This window comes from Athene noctua, chromosome 1 (assembly GCF_965140245.1).
Source record: "Athene noctua chromosome 1, bAthNoc1.hap1.1, whole genome shotgun sequence".
Lineage (NCBI taxonomy): Eukaryota > Metazoa > Chordata > Aves > Strigiformes > Strigidae > Athene > Athene noctua.
The window spans coordinates 108193907-108211520 of NC_134037.1; the positions used below are offsets into that span (position 1 = coordinate 108193907).

Sequence of the window (17614 nt, forward strand, 5' to 3'; positions counted from 1 at the left end):
GCTCCAGCAGGACTGAGTCCAGCCTGGGGGCACGGGGAAGCCAAGGGCTCAGCTGGAACTAGGATTTTCAAAGGTTGCTTGATTGCTGTTGCTTTGATTTGGTCTGTTTTTAAGATTTGCTGAACATTTCCAGCCCTTCCTGAATCTTTTAGAACCTGCCAGCCATCCATACCTTGAAAAAAAAACTACTTACAAAAAATACCTTATTTCATTGCCTGAAAGACAACTGCTCTTCATATATTTTTCATTGAATTTCAATTAAAGGACAAGGAAAAAGAGAAATATGAGGTCATTGACACGTCTACTTCATATTCTTGGATAAAAGATGCAAGTCCTGAAAGTTGAAGGCACTTGGATTTATTAGACAGTTATACACAAATCTCATAACTACTTACAGCAGAAGCGGACATGACAGCAGGATTCGCAAAGAAAGTTAATGCTACGAGGCTGGTGCTCTTAAGGTTTAACAGAACATATACAGAGACTGCTAACACTGACATTAATGGAGGCACACCTGGGAGCACTGCCCTAACAAGTCAGCTGACTCTTGTATTTGGTCACTATTGAAAACGTTTCACCATCTTACATGTGACTTGCTTTTTCTGGGACATCACCGAGCTTCAAAAGCTGCTGCTTAATCTACCCTCCTTCCTCCTCTTCTCCAGTTTTTCCTTAGCTAGTGCTCCTTTCTTTGGAAGAAGCTTCTTGGTTGTGGTTAGGTGGGAGCTCTTCTTTTTTGGCAAAGGTGGTGCTGATGTGGTTCTGGAAATAGGTGCAACCTTCTCTTCCTGCTTCAGCTTGTGAGGTTTCACTTCAGCTTTGATTTTCTGTCTCTTTTTACCAGATGAAGCTGTTTTCACTGTTGATGCTTTTGTTTTGGTGAACGACGTCTTTTTAGCTTTCTTAGAAGAAACTGTTGGGATGGCTGCAGTGGGGGTAGAAGATTTTTTTGGAGGCTTGGTTGTTGAAGGTTCATTAAGCAGCTCAAGGACAGTCTCTGAGGAAAGTAATTAACATGGTTCAGCATCTCTGCTTTAAGGCAAAAGGTTAATCCAGAGATGTAACTGATAGAAACCCTTATTGGAGCTACAGTCAAGAAAAATAGCTGACGTTCTGAAAAAAGGAACACACACTATATAAACCTCTTTTATTCCATGAAAAGAGCCTTGTGTTTCTTAGAAATAAAATTTGTTTAATTTTAGAAATGATGAATGCATATTTATGGAAAATAAATCCAGGCAGAATATGATGAATCCTTGCACACTTCTTTGGCAGACTTGGCAATATGAATTTTTCATGTTACACTAATATCTGGAAATCCCAGAGAAGATAACCTCAACTTGCTAAACACTATTTCTACTCAATAATAAGATGTAACCCCTGCCCTAGTTGCATGGGACATAGGACAGAAGAAGGCCAGGAGAAAGGAAGATTGACTCCCCTAGATTTACAGAGGATTATTTGACTCAAGGAGCCTGTCACAAAGCGAGGGACAGGCACTCAGAACTTCCCAGACCAAATCCAACACCTCAATCAAAGCCATCAGTTCCCTTGTGCTGCAGATTTACACTGTTACTTGGCAACACTTAGAAAAAGAAAAAAATCAGAGACTGGGACTAAGAAAAGGTTTGGAATCTAGCAGACAACAGCAGCACACATTAAATGTGATAACTTGAAGACTGCTCCTGCTCAGTGCTTTAGTTTTTAAGACCGTTCAAGATTTCAATCACATCCCTGTAAGATGGTTATGTTTTGCTTCACAGTGAAATTGAAGCCTAACAACTTACTTGCACGTGGAACAAATGGTATCCGTTTACTCTTTGTTTTCACTGGAACAGGCTTGTATTTACACTTCCCTGGTGGAGCTCTCCTTAAAACAAAGCCATACACAGATATCAGAGACTGTTAGGAAGTTTATTTATTCCAGAGGCACACATCAATCCCCTGTTGTCATTTGCCTCTGCTGGAAGAGGCATGAAGGCATTTCAGGCACCTGGAGAGCAATGGAGGTGGAATTTAAGAGCCTAACTCAGGGCTGCAAGCCATAAAATCCCTGTCTGAATAGCAATAGCAGCTGGAAGGCTGCTTCTCTTCTACCACTCTTCTAGTCAACTTTCTGCCATCACGCAGTCTGGACTGTTTTTATCCAACATCAATAGCTGGTTTGTTTGTGTGTGGGATGCTGGCCTGCCTGCATGAATTTAGAGCCCACCAGTGAATTCAAGGGCACTTGATTAGGTGTGTGCAGCTACATGTCCTGCTGCTGGAGACACAGCACAATGCTCTTTCTAGAAGCCTGGTGGATGCACTGGTTGAATTTCAGACTATCAGTCACTGCGTTGTTCTCACCAATACTGGCTCGTGCATCCCACCTTGAAGTGGAGGAGTCTCTTCATGCACCGAAGGCTTGTAAGTGTTAGTGCTTTCCACTCACTCAGGGTGAAGCGTGAGAATCTCTACATGCAGCAGAATACTCCCACACAGACCCACAAAAAGTTAGCGTGACCTTCAGAGGGTGCTGCTTCAGACACAAGATAGTGCTGCGGCAAGAGGGGTGAGGGAGGAAAGAACAAGGAAGGAGGGGGAAGCAACAACTGCAAAGAAAATGTATCTGTGTTCCTCTCCTGCTGCTCCCTGACAAGTAGGTACAAAAGCACCCCCAAAAAGCACATTTTCCCTGAGGTAAAGCCATCACATCTTAAATGACAGGAAGGGGGGCACAAAGAGCAACAGGCCTGTGTTTTCTATTACCTACCAACGAAACTGCTGTAGGACAAATAAGAACAGGCTCTTCCAATTTGGCATGCTTGACAGCACAGAGTGAAGCAAAGCATGACCTAAGGCATCACATTTTCTTGTGATTAGCACTCTCCTTCAGACAAGGGAGACTGCCAAGTGCTTCCTCCATACCATTTCCATTTAAAAAAAAAAAAATGTTACTTAAGCAGGGTTGCTCCCCCACCCCCCCAACCTTTTAAAGCACCTTCTAACACCTCTTCCCTCTGTTCCTGACTGCAGGAATTTGGTGCCAGTCCAGGCAGAGGCACACCAGCCATTGCTGCCGCTGAGAGCACTGCTGGGGAGGCAAGCTGAAGTGGGGACACGGGGCAGTGCTGCTGTCTGTTTTCCTGGGAGGTCCCTAGGGAAGTTTGAGTTGCCGTCAGGAAGATGGCAGCGGCCCTGCCAATGTTTTGAAGCAGGCGTTTTGTGGCTTGCTGAAGCACAAGCAGGAAGCAGGGAGTGTCTGCCCGGACAGACTGGGACTGCATCCATCAGAGGAGCCGGTCATCCCAGCCACTGCTCACACTGAGACAGAAATGGAAGAATCCTATAAACCGTATTAAAATGCAAAGGAAAAAATGAAAAATCTCTGCTTGTGATACAATCAGAAGGCCAGAGTACAGCCCAGGATCTGGAGGCATTAGGAGGACTCTCCGCTCTAGAGCCAAGTAAGTCCAGCCTCCAGAGGAACAGTCAGTGTTCTGCACACCCTGGACAATCTTGCAGAGTGCTTAAGCAAACAGGCAAGGGCAAAGCTGAGCAGAGCAGCATCCAGGCTAAGGTAAATAAGGGGAACCAGAAAATACAAGAATAAATTCCAAAGAGTCAAGGAAATAAGTGTCTGGTCCTGCTCTAGAAGTGATGGATATGAAGCTCCAAAAGCACAAGGAAGATCTGGCTTCTTTCCAGAAAGCCCTTCTGAGCAGTGAAACCATCTTATTTGTGGCACGGGCTTGCTGCCCACGTGGAGTCATCACAACATGGTGCATTGCTGCACACCAGTCCTGAGGCAGGCAGCCTCCTGAAGAGGGTCCCACAGGCTGCATTTCTCCCTTTACAGTGGGGAAGAGGAGAAAATTTACCATCCTGATAGTCATGGTGCATTAAGGAGTGGCATAGGGACTGCGGGGCTTTTTTTTTTTTTTTTGTGAAATAGAGCACGCTCAAGCTCCCTGTATTTATGCTGTCTCACAAATCTTTTTCTTTTTTTTTTTTTAGTTGAAAATGTTACATTTTGATCAGCCACAGTTAGTGCAGTTCAAAAGTTTCCTGGCAGACAATAAGCTGTTAAAGTCAGGAGTCTCCTCAGGTAGTTAGAGCAAGTAAAAGAGTCAAGTTCTTATTCCCATCACTGTGGTACACAGCTCAAGTTAACTCTCTGGCTTTGGATTTAACTTCCCAAGAAAGTGTAACTTGTTTTCTTCATTTTGGTAGTGTCTGAAATCTCAGCAACAGCACAGACACATTAGTACCTTATCTACAAGGTGACTTGAAACTCATTTAATGCTTTTTAGCAAGATCCAAAAGCATGGGAGGGGAAAAAATTACATAAGCATGCTTATTATTGTAAAAACAGATTTTAGTGGGGGTAACTGCTTAATGGTGAAAAAATATTTTACTTGGACAAATTCAGGTTCAGGGTCAAATTATTATTTGAACACTGCATGAGCCACCAGGTTTCACTCTTCTTTGTGAAGAAAACTAAACTGTGAACTGCAATTTATTTATATGCAAGTGCATCACAGATACTTGATGTTATGGTCCTGAAGGATATAGACTGCCATTTTTAACACACCACTGTGCTATACTTCAGATATGCAACTGAGGAAACATTATTTTGATCCTTACTGTCCCAGACCTTAAGGTACCTGAAATCTGTTTATTTCTGGGTGAAGAGACATGATGAGCCAGGAACAAATTAACTAAAACTGACTAAAATTGCAGTAGAGGTACAGTGGGTGAACAAAAAACAACAATTGGACGCGGGGTTCAGTGAGATTACATATCAGTAGTATTTTGCATTCTTTCTACTGTGATAGCTGGAGAATGTGTGATGATTATAGAAGAATTTGGCATAGAAAAACATCTTTAATTACTAACCTTGCAGGATCAATAAACTTGTAGAGTGATCCATGTGGTGCATAGGCACTGGGATAAGAAGTAGACATAAAATACAGTTCACCTAAATGGAAGTGAAAAGAGAAAACCAGTCTGAGATTTAAGTGCCCAAGCTGAACCCCAGTTCTCCATTTCCCTTTCTTTCCTGGCTCTTCACTAATTCACATGATCAGAGAAGAAAACCCCTTCAGTCACTCCATCAGTGGGGTCTTACTTCCAAGAAGTGGGCTTTGGTCTCACCCTGGCCTGTGCAGGTGGACTCCCAGGGACACCAAATCATCTCTTGGTTGCAGTAGGGTTCCACACAGAACCAGCAGCTCTCGATCAAATACAGTGCCTGAGCAGGACCTTCATTAGCTCATGTCAGCGGACCTCCAACAAGTTACTTTCCTCTGTATAAAAATGTGTATTTTTTTAAAACTTGTTTGTACCAAAGAAGCAGCCAGAAGCTACAAATAGAGCGGGAGACCACACAACAAATATTGAACCATCTCACAGTTGTACCAAAAATGCAACAAGAGCTAAATTGGCTAATCCATAGAAGACAGAAGCTTCTTATTCCCATATGGTTGCTGAGGAGAGTAACTACTCCTTATGCCTTCCCTTCAGCACCCACTAGAACAATATCCAGGCAAATTATAGTAGCTTGCAAAATAGGCAAAACTGTTGTTGTCTTTCAGATTACATGACAACACCATATTGAGTTCTAAAAGAACAACCAGAAGAGACATTTAATATCCACTCACTCCACATGTTGTTAGAACAGTTAAAAATTGTACATATTTCACAACAAAGCCTGCATATCCCTGCATCCTTGACAGAATATGCTAGCTAGACAATGTAGGATCTTTTCATTACAAGAAAATCTTTTTTTCTGCTGAATCATGAAGCATCAGATCTCACTAAAGCACATCTCTGTTCTCAAAAAACTTGCAGTCACTTTTTGTAATACATAGCTGTCTGTCAGGACACTTGTGTTGGTTTAAGCCCTGCCAGAGCCGGAGACCACGTTGCTGTTGTGTCTGAGGGTGGGGGAGGGACAAGTAGGGCACAAACCCGGGGTTAAAATAAGAAGAAAATTTAATACAACAGTTTAATAAACAATCTGAACAACAACAGTAGCAATGATAACAACAATAAACAGTAATAACCGTGAACAAGACAAAAGATATACAGAGAAATACTGCAATGGTTACAGACAGCCCACTGTGTGCTCCCCGTCACCAAAGCCACAAAGGAAAAAGTTCCCGCACTCCAGAGCTGGACCTGACTTCAGCATGGTATGAATAACCTGGCTGGAGATCCCTTCCCCCCTCTCTGCTGGGGAAACTTAACCCTATCCTAGATGAACCAGGACAACACTTTACAAAATAGAAACAAAGTTCACCTTGGTGAGAGATCTAGTCATCATGATCATTGCAATAATCCTATGCACTGAGATGTTTCCACTAAATTTTAAAATGAATGGCTTTCCTCATCCCCAAATAAAGCCTTGGTCTATAATGCACAGTGTGAAGTGCTGCTGTTGTGAAATAAGACCGAGGAATCCATACTAATGAAGGGGGGGAAATTCAGATAAGCTGTAAGGACTCAAGCAAGGATGAGCTGTTACAATGAAAGAACAAACTTCATTGATGAAACTGCATAAACAACATTTTCTTTTCATTAATGAAACAGCAGAAACAACAACAAAAGGACAGGACAAGTCTGAAACAAACAGGATTTGAAACTCCTTGAAGAACCTGAAGCATTCAGGCTGCAAGCTCAGATGAGGATCTGTCTCCTGAGCTCTCCAAGCCAATCTGCAATAACCTCAAAGGGCAGGAGACCTCTCCGAACCATATACCAACCCTTCCTGCTACGCTGAGATAGCCACAAACCTGTTTTGCAGTGCCTGCTTTCTAGTAACATGTGAGAAACAACATTACACATTTGCCCTACAGTATAGAACTGACAGTACAGTTTCCAATAAAGGTGTGGCTAGCATGATACCTACCTGCTTCATCCTCAGCAAAGGAGATGATGAATTTGCTATAAGAACCAATCATTCCAGGGAAAGCACATGCTCTTGTGCTGCCAATGCAGATGTCTTGCTTCTTCCACTTATTTGTCTTATCTTCCTGTAAAGCCATAAGTCGACTAGATGAAAAATAAAACCCTGTGTTTTATGTTTCCATTATCAAGATTAGTTCCTGTCAAAAATATGCATTACTGAAAAAAGCATCAGTAAGGACCCTGACTGTTGACTGGCTTTAATGGTTGTCTTTTGGAAAAAATAGACCTGAACAAAAGCAAGCCTATCCTAAGGACTCTAAATTGGAGGAAGTTTAGATTCCAACCAAAATGTTGTTATAATAGTCAAACAGAGCACTTAAACTAATACAGAGACATCTAAGATTCTCATTTACTTCAGCTCAGAAGGTTTTGGGATGCTCTGATACGCTTATTTGCCTAGATAAGGCAAATGTGGGTACAAAATGGAAGCTGTAGAGAAAACAATTAGTCTCACCCGTTCATGAAATCACCAAAAATATAAAGGCCGTTCAAGTTGGGCGATTCACATCCTCTGTACACATAACCTCCAGTGACTGACTTCCCCACACTGTGGCCATATGCAAATATTGGAAGAATGTCATCTGTTAAACACAAGAATAAAAGGTGAGAAAATTTACATCCAGAGAACATCAAAAAGTGATTGCTCAATGATACCAATGGGCACAAAAATTACTAGAAGGACCAGTACAGTTGAACAAACAGCATAGTTAAATTTCAGTGGGGATTCAGTAGTTTACTCCAGGACAAAACAGACCCAGAGAGTATCTCTCTGTGCAGTTGCTTATCAAGGCTCAGTTGTGATGAGCTTCTGTAACACATAGGCCAAGATGCTCTGCATCAAGAGAGCAATGCGGAGAAGTACCAGCCTGCAGAAAGTATTATCTTATCGGTTTGTGATTGCACCAATCATTTTAGCAGGGATTATTTTTATAAATTCTGGTATTTTTAGAGAAGGGAATAAGATCAAACAGTTGCAAGTTAACATCTTCATAGGTTTGCCAGCATTCTCAGCACAGAACATGCATAAGTGTGCTACCTCCATTTTATGTCATGAGACATAAAAATAAAAAAGGGGGGGCTTTGCTTCTGGCAATGTTAGGATTTAATTCAGCCCTTTCTTGGGTTGAATACCAGATCCCTCAATGTTTTAGTCTTGTCCTCACTTTTTTTCCCCTGGATCAAGTAACTTGTCTTTGATCTTCAATGATGAGGATACAGATCACAAATGCCGTTCATTAAAAACTGTAGATTAACAGCAAAAACTAATTCAGTTGTTGTCAATTGAGTATTGGGCCATTAAAAAAAACCCAGCCAAACAGAAAAACTCGAGCCATATGGGTACCAGCATAGTAGAGGAGAAATCTTGCTAACACATATTCTACACTTGCCTACTCATGTGTTTCAGAAACATCCACATGAGCTTGAGACCTTTTATTCCAACAGCTCAGGGAACATTATAATAATATTCAGTTGCTCTACCATGCTTTCCAAAGAGCTTTAGAAAGATCACCAATATCTACTCTTCTTTTTTTTAAAAAAAAAGGCAGCAAGTGAGTTTGTCTATGACACCCACAGGCCAATCCATAACACAGCTTTTGGGTGTTGTGCTGCAGCACCCTACTTGCCAGGACACACTGCCTCTTCCACAGGGTTTGTTTCAGGGTCTCAGCATCAGCTTGGTCGATACTCCTTAGCTATAGCCACTGTTCAGAGCTTCTGAAGAAGACACAGTATTGCTTTTCTACTTAAGCCCAATCCATTGCCTTCTTGACTTCACCAGGAAAACTCTGTCTGCAAAAGGTACAGGCTTTTACCCTAAGCACTTTGTCCAGTGCAATGTATGGCAGGGAGTTCCATGAATAAGCAGACATCATTTCATACCAACACTTCAGGGCTGGGGAAAAGGGATTTCTGCTCTTAAAAAGTAAACTTACCATTTAACACACAACACAGGATTATTTAGCTTCACTGGAAAAATGGTGCTTTAGTCCACTAAATACACATATATAATAGTAATCTTCTATGAGAAACTTCTTCCTTACCCAGAGAGGAATTGTGGCAAAGCTTTGTGTCGTAGCATTCAAATCCCTCCTTTGCTCTCCAGCCATAGTTCCCTCCTTTAACAACAATGTTGATTTCTTCAAACCTGTTCTGCCCCACATCCCCACAGAATATCCTCCCTCTTCCCTTTTTTGTGACAGGGTCCCCTCTGTCAACTGCACAGCGCCACATATTCCTGACCCCATAAGCATAAACCTCAGGGCGGGCCTTGGGATCAGACACAAATGGATTATCAGGAGGAATGCGATAAGGCTTCCCATCCGGGCTTTTTCCATCCACATCAATCCTCAAGACTTTCCCCAACAAAGTACTCCTAAAGAGAGTGACAGAAAAAGAAAGCCCAGCATAAGAGCCAGCTATAAACACAATTTTCTTCCCCCCTTTCCAAAGGAAAAGTTATCTGTCCAAAAGAAAGAAACCAGTGGCTGGTATGCCTTGCAACCTGCTCAAGTCACAGAAGACTCTCCTCCCCTCTCTAAACAACTTTGGTTCTCTCAGTTTTCAAAGTGTAAAATTTTAATTTTTTGAATACTGCATCAGGCAGACTTGCAGATGCACAAGGACTTTCATAAATACTCCAGTACTTTATTCTTTCACATTGTCTCATTTCCAAACCTTGTATCTTGGTGAACAAGCTCAAAGCTTTCACCTGCTCTCCCACTTACTTGTTCTGAGCATTCCCAAATTTTCCAAAAGGGTCTCCAGCTTTCCCTCCATCCCCTGTGAATAGATACATATAGCCATCCACACCAAAGAGCAGCTGCCCACCATTATGATTTGCAGCTGGTTCCTCAAGCTCCAGAAGATTCCTAAAAAAAAAATTTAGATAATAATTAAGTCCAGATGTAGCTACTGGGAAGGACTGAATGCTCAGGTAGGCTGCAGAAATATTGTATCACTGCTTCTACAGAATAAAGCAAGATTTCCCAGCTGTGCAGACCTGTCAGCTTTGTTAACTACGGTGCTGAGTTGCATCCTGTTTCCTGTGAGCCTGCAGCTTAAGGCTGTCTGCCTGCCTTACTGCAGAGCTCCTTTCAGTGAGGCATCCCTTGGGGAAACACGTTTCCCAGGTGCCATGCAGCACTATAGCTGCCCCGTGCACTACAGCTTTGGGCTGCGCTGCATTAATGCCTCTGCTACAGAGCTCGCCCACCACCACAAGCACAGGAGAATCACAGCTTGTCTGAAAACACAACTGAAAATACATGTGTTCATCTGCAGGGAACACTTCTTGTCACTTAAACTTTGATTGCAGCAGGTGGGTTCTGCTTTATTACATGAGAAGCAGTTGGTGAATTTGAGAGGTTCAGAAGGATCTTATTTTCTCTAGAGTTTCACGGTCATTGTAAGTGCACTATTAACAAATTCTTCTCCATAACTGAGAATCAGCTTATTTTTGTAGCAGGGGGATGGGGCAGGTGCACATGTGTCAGATCAAATGAACGTATAGTACTGTAGTGAAGCATCCCTGTTCTCCTACAGTACAACACACTTTTAGGGCAGATGTTAATTCCACAACAGGCTTAAGGCTATTACTGCTCTTTAGAAGACAAGAGTACAGGAGTAAGAGAGAAGATGACCTGGAAGCCTAAATCCTAGGTCTTCTTTTCAGTTTTGTTTCTAGTTTGACATGTGACCTTAACCCATCCTGTCTCTGGTAGCTTCATAGCAGGCCAGTCATATGCCTGAACCAGGGTGGCTGGGAATGTGCAGGTTCTGCAAGGGGATAGGACAGGGACAGAGAAAAATTTCTCATTGTGGCATACAGTAGGATTCAACATGAACTTTACCTTTCTGAGCGTGGATCAGCTTTATTGACATCGGATGCCAAAACCTTCAATTCACTGATCCTGATCTTTTCCACTCGGTTCTTATCCATATATGAGTAATAGATATAGAACTTCCCATTATACTTGTACTTGGGGTGGAAAGCCAGCCCCAGAAAGCCTCTCTCATCCCCTATCCATGGTGTAGCCAGCACTATACTTTTAATATCCAGAAAGGGCTCTTCCAGTCGGCTGCCATCAGGTAGGTAGACCCAGATCACACCCACCTGCTCAGCTACGAACATGCGGTGGGTATGGTCATTCGCATGCACCATGAGCACAGGGTTCCTCAGGCCGTTGGCAACCTCCGTCAGACAGAGCTGGAGGCAGCCTTTGTGGCCCTCCACCACCGAGCCCAGGTTGCGGTTGAGGGCTGTGTTCTTCAGCACGTTGGGGAAGCAGTAGTCCTCATCGTGCAGGTGAAGAAGGTTGCAAAAGCGTGTCCTGTTTGTCTCGCAGCATTCTTGGATGTGCTTATCACTCGTCAGCAGGCTGATGGCAGAGTGGCAGTTGAGATGAAACTCAGAGCAGTAGTCAAAACAAAGTCCTGGGAGGTTTCTTAGAGGTGTCCGAGGGTTTTCTGCATCATAGAGATGTGCAGCATATGGAGAACATTCCTAGAAAGTAAAAGAAGCTGAACACATGACTGTGCACACATCCAGGAGAAGCCAAGACACCTTCACAGAAGCAAGCCAGTTAATAAAAATTAGTAAGGCAGAGAACATGATGAGTGAGTCATCTTTGAAGTAGAATAGTAGAAAGTCACTCAGAGTATGGCTGAAGGGAATTTAGAAGTCAGTAGTAGTTTCATTCAGCTGCACCTAATTTACTCCTAATAGAAGTACATCTATGGAGGGTGTGGATTCTCCACTACTAGAGGATTTTAATGAAGGGACAGGCATTTTCTTCTTGCAATCTAGTCTTACCTTTGCTTTTAGAAATTCCCCTTAGTTACCCCTGCTAGATTTTAAACTAGGTACTTTGTAATCTGTTCTTAACAGATTGAGAGAAGAATTAGTTAACCTCCTTAGTGCAGCAACCCTTTACACGATGGAGAACATCACCCTTCGTACTTCAGACTTCTCCAGACCAGCAGTCCCAAATCTGGACACATCTTTCACATCAGCTGGCATCACTGACTTTTCCAGATAAATTTAAGATTTTACTTTGTTAAGACACTTAAGCCCATATCTAGGTCTAATCAAGTGTTAGGAAAGCAAGAAAGGAAAAACAGATACAGGTTCACCTACACCTTCAACACTGTGCACAGCTCTGCTCCCCCTTCCCAAAAAAACATAGGGGAACAAATTCTCAAGGACAAAGAACAGTGAAGAGCAACAAGGACAGTCAAAGCTACAGAACAGCTAGGTAAAGTGGGACTGAGCAGTCTTGCAGAGAGGTGATTGGGGTCTGTAAATACCACAAGCGACAATGAGAAGATGGATGGGACTCACTTTCCCCCAGAAGAAAAATGAGGTATCAGATAAAGTTAGTAGGAGCCAGGTTAAAAAATGGAGGTGGAACTCTGCCAGAAGAAATTGTAGGTGCTAAAGATGTACATTGGTTAAATATACAGGCTAAATTAATCTTTGGTCTGATGCTGTAGAACTTCAATCATGTTCTTGCATGCATAATATCACTGAAGCAGACTGTAGTTGATATTTAAAACTAATTCAAATAAGTAAATATCTTACACAATTCACATAGCTACCATTTCCTAAAGACCACATATAGAGTCAAAAATACTGCAGACATTTTCAACTGTTATGTATCTAAAATTATGTCCCTTCAAATATAATTAATTTTCAGCTGTGCAAAATATAGGTTAGATAGTGAAAAATCAGGCATTGTGTTTGAATTTGTACCTAAATTTAAACTCATCTTGCAAAAACTCTGCGCCAGAATATTTACATTAAAATCCCACCTCTATTTTAATCAGCACAAAGTTGCAGAAGATAGGAGCTAAATTCTGCAGAAAGATTATTTTACTGGTTTTCATGCCAGCAGCCTGAAACAGTCTATCCAGAGTTTTTATTGAGCACATATGTAGGAAGGTAAGTACACAGACAGTCAAAGAATGAAGAACTACTACATTAGTAATTTTTTCTGCCTTGTTAAACAAGTCTGCTTTATTAAACAGAATTCTTTAAACAAATCTGGGGCAGTTATACAAGCACTGAACTTTTTAAATGGAAGTAGACTTTCTAGAATATCTAACTTGAAGGCTGCAGACCCCCATTCCAAACTTAGCATAACAAACCGTTTCCTTTGCTCACAGAAGAACCGGAGGGCTTTTGGCCATAGTAAGAACAGGTATGACTTGCAAGAGTAAAGCCCTTTCAACTCTTGGTGTAGTAGGTTTCTCACTTTACACAGGCTGCCCTTTGGTTATCAAGCTGCACAGAATGAGATACTTTCCGTTGCTTCTGCATCGCATCTGTAAGAAACTCCTCCTATTCCCACAGCATAAGTCCCCAGCCTGCAAAGGGGAGCCAACTCCCCCAGGCCTGTCCTTGAAGCCTGACCCCAGCCCTAGATGGCAGAACCACACCATTTTTACCATGTTTAAGATCCTCCCAGAATGAGGAAGGATACCGTGAGCCCTGAGTGCCATCCATAAAAGCCAAAACTTCAGGTGAGTGTCTTTCTGTTCTCACCTTCTTGAAGGAGAGCAGCTTTGGTGCAGGCATTCACACTTGGCTGGTATATTCCTTCCCCAATGTTTCTGAGTCCATTAACCACCGCTTACCCTCTCTACTTTCACCAATACACACTGAATACATTGACTTTCTAATTATATCATAGTTTTCACAAAAAATGGTGCTGATCTCAAGTGACTCAAGGAGAAGTGACAGCCTGATAAGGTGTCACCAAAAAAAGGTGGAGGAGAGTAGACTGAGCCTAACCTGCCTTACATTTTGAGACCTAGGAAGCTCCCTCATTCCCACTAACACACACCTACAGCTGGCTCACCACTCTGTTGTGCACAAGTCACTTGCAGTCTCAAGCTCCTCTCACTTCTGTTCTGAAGTGATTATTAACACCTTTGAAAACATTTTTAATTTCTCTCAATAAGTAGGAACAGAGTCCACCTCCCAGACCTTTTTTTCTCTGAGAAAGAGAAGAAAAAAAAAACCAGCTTGCTCTGAAGGAAGGTATATTCTCACCATCTCCAAGCTCCATCATCTCTGTTCTGCCAACAGTCTGCAGTATGAGGGTCTCCTACAGTTCATCCTCCTAAATAAGCATAGCCTCTGAGCAGCTGCCATACTTTTCCAGCCGTTGGGGTTCCCACAGAGTGTTTGCCTGGCAAACAACACCTGCAGCACGCAGACTCAGCAAGACACACAAGGTGAAGGCCATTCCTCCGCATCTATGTAAACTCCCAGCATTAGGTGGCCTTGCAGTCAATGTTGGTTGTCTGCTTTCATTTCACTCAAGCGCACACAATACAATTAATCCCACTACTTTATATAGCAAGAGGCAGAAGCTGCTAAGATCAATTTGATACTTCTTCGCTGTTTTGTAATAGTTTATCTGCAAAAAGTGTGCATTCAGCAATCATATCAGGCCTCAGATGAACTGACTCAAAGTGTGTTGCTTTTCCTGCACTAGCTTTTGTCCCATGCTAATATCATAGCTTTCAGTCAGCTTGAACAAGGCTTAATTGGCCTTTTTTGCTTTTTCACTTGCTCCCGTAGTGGCTTTCTGAATAGAGAAACATCCTCTCAGCCATCAGCCAAACAGCTGTTCTAGTGCTTGTAGCAGGGTTTGCATCCAGGGAATTTTTATAGGCATGCAACTTGCACAACACCTCCTTAGGAACATTACAGGCAGTTTTCAGAGTTTCATACACAGTTTTTAAGCTAAATCCTAGAACAGCTCAGCTGAGGGTCAGACTCTAAACCTGCAAATGCTTTAGAACACGTGTAGCTAGCAAAAATAGACCCAGATCTTGCCAGATGCAAACTGAAGCAGCTTTACCAGAAGAGCCAGATTGCTTTAAATACCTCTTCTAGCCTGTTAGTTTTCAAGAGAAACGTATCTGATTTAGAGTGACAGCAGGAAATCCATGATCCAGAACACATCCCCATCTAATCATCTTCCATCTGTGAAGAAACACACAGTTCCATTGCTAAGGTAAGGTGCACTCCATAGCATCTTTCTTGAGCTCTGCAGGACCAGCGAGACTGCTGCAGTTGCCAGGAACAGCTGTGTAAAACTCAGAACACCACTCATTACCACACCAGGAAGGCAGGGAGGAAAAAAAAAAAAAAAAAAAAAGTTGTCTGGTTTTGACTGTCTGCTGGTTTTGGCACTGAAGAAACACCTGTCTGAATGAACTGCTTTGTTACAACGCATCACTACTACTCTGATCTTCCCCAAAGATCTGAAATAATGCTGTTTTGCTAAGTTAAAGCAGTTACTACTAATGCAGGCTTATCAATAAGCACCTACACCTCCTCTTTGAAATCTGTTTTGTTCAAAAGACAAAAGCAAGCAATACTGTTTTGTCTATCATTGCTTCTGAGACTAATCTTTGTGTCCCAAGTTCCATATGAATAGTATCAATACAGGCACTTGTTACCAGTAGCAGTTTATCTGAAGTCCTACCCTATACAGCAGAAATAAGCACTTGGCACAACTACCTCCTGATCACATATATGCATTTGTCTTTGTATTTGATGTGGCACTAAGTACATGTCAACGCTTCACCGGTAGCAACTACGAACTGTCAGGCTACTGTGGAAGTGGTAGAATGGAGATGCCATAATTTTCTATCCCTTCCACATGAGACCATCTGTAACAATTTGATCCAACAAAGCAGCATCACTAAATCAAAACCATTTGGTAGGCTTTTACTCCTCCACTAATTAAACATTCAAATAATATTTGCCAAAGAACCCAACCTCATTTCCATGGTTGTCACCAACTTGAACAGGAAGAGCAACAATTACAAGCTCCTCCTCAAAGATTCAACAATTTTACTCTAAAGATATGAAAAGACTTATAGCTCATTACTTTGAAAAATCTATAAGGAAATACGGGTGGTTTAGGGGTTTTTTGCTACAAAATACACTTACAACAAATGCAGAATTAAATTATGCCTTGCAGAATGAGCATTCAGAGAAGCAATAGTAATTTTATAGCGTTTTTTCTACCTTCAACTTGCAGAAGAATCTTCATAACACCATAACACTATGTTAGGACCTGTGACATCTTTTTCTGGTTTACCAGTTGTAAAATGACAAATAACCCTGATGCTACTTTTTTCAGCCCTGGTGCTGAAAGGGTGTTCCCTCCACCCCAAGAAGATGCCACAAAATCTTGCCAGTATCCAAAAAGAGTGGAAACATTTTGGTACACAGATTAATATTTTAAGGCTAAGGAAATATTAACTAAACGAGTTTTATGTGCTTAGTAAGATTAAGTGTGTCTTTTGGCTGCTTTGTGTTTTGGCATGCAGTAAATCCAGCTCTGCCTAACAGTTGTTAAAAAGGCAGGTCAGTTCTGCACTCTTATTACAGGGAGGCAGGGGACATCAGGAAGAACAGTGCCTTTGGTCTTTGCTCACTGCACAGTGCCTGTTTCCATGAGCCAGGTGGACAGTGGGGAGACAGCACTGTTCAAAGTGCAGTGAGTGAAGCCTCAGGACCTCGCAGCAGCAGCTGTGGGAAACCACTGCCTATTAAATTTTGTTCTTTAACCACCACACCATTTGGAGCATCCTCAGCAGGAACATAATCAAAACACATCCTTCCTGCAGTCCTGGGATCCAAACACTTTGCCTGATAATTCCCACATCATTTAATCCTGTAGAATTTGTAATCCAGCACCTAGTAGCTGCAAGCAGAAAGTAAATATTGATCAGTAACTCTCCCCTTTGTTATGAGAAAATTAGCAGAGCAGCAAGATTGCCATCACCATCCACGTTGGCCAATGCTTTCATAAATCATTATTGCTAGCAAATGTCACTGTCTATTGCCAGATACCACAAAGTGATGCACCTTACACAAAGCACTTTGCAAATTGCATGCTGAGGATTAGGTACCATTACCCTGTTAGCCACACAGTTCCCCTGCTCCCACACCTCTTTTCACAGCAACACAGCTAGCTGTAAGAGGCTATCAGAACCACAATTGACTCCCAAGTCAGCCCAAATACAGATACTATTTTTCTGTCTTACCTGACACAGGATATCTTTGATATACGTTCCACACAGTTTATGCCCCTGGGGATCAATATAATCCATGATGTCCCAGTATTTTGCTGCAATGCTGTTGTCTCTCTCCTGGTCACAGCAGCCAAAATTTTCATAGGCTGAGCAGAACTCCAGGTGAAAAGGGGGCTGGAATGGTGGCCCATAATCCAGACACTGAGGATGCCCCAGCAGACTGCCTATCAGGCACAACAAGGAGAGGCAAAAAAAGGAAACTCCAGAGCTGCTGCTGCTCCTTCCAGTGCATGGCCAAACATTCACTTCCTTCAGTGTAGGCTTCTTAAGGTCAGATATATAGAAATTCTGGATTACTTCATAGTATGGTTCATTCATCCTCCCTGTTTTATTAATCGCCAGCCACAGAGCTCAGCACTCACTCAGGGTTTCTTACATTCTCTCTCCCTTTTTCTCTCTGAAGTTTACTACTTGGCAGGAGAGAAATCCTCCGGGCTGCCTCTTTGGTATTTTATACGTCACATAGCTGAACCCTCCCCTCTAGACATTTCTCATGCCCCTAGAAGCACTCACAAATCTAATCCCCACAATTTAATTT

The 17614-nt window shown here is 42.3% G+C and overlaps 1 protein-coding gene across 1 annotated transcript; it reads right to left on the bottom strand.

The window, feature by feature from the left end:
- Window positions 1-467: 467 nt before the first annotated feature.
- Window positions 468-17472, bottom strand: HHIPL2 (HHIP like 2). Its single transcript, XM_074926305.1, has 9 exons — window positions 17029-17472; window positions 10806-11458; window positions 9681-9824; window positions 8997-9328; window positions 7409-7535; window positions 6896-7038; window positions 4882-4963; window positions 1788-1870; window positions 468-997 (listed from the first exon to the last, which is right to left on the bottom strand). The coding sequence occupies exons 1-9, from the start codon at window positions 17392-17394 to the stop codon at window positions 621-623; spliced, it is 2307 nt and encodes a 768-aa protein (XP_074782406.1). The 5' UTR covers window positions 17395-17472; the 3' UTR covers window positions 468-620.
- Between the last annotated feature and the right edge of the window lie 142 nt (window positions 17473-17614).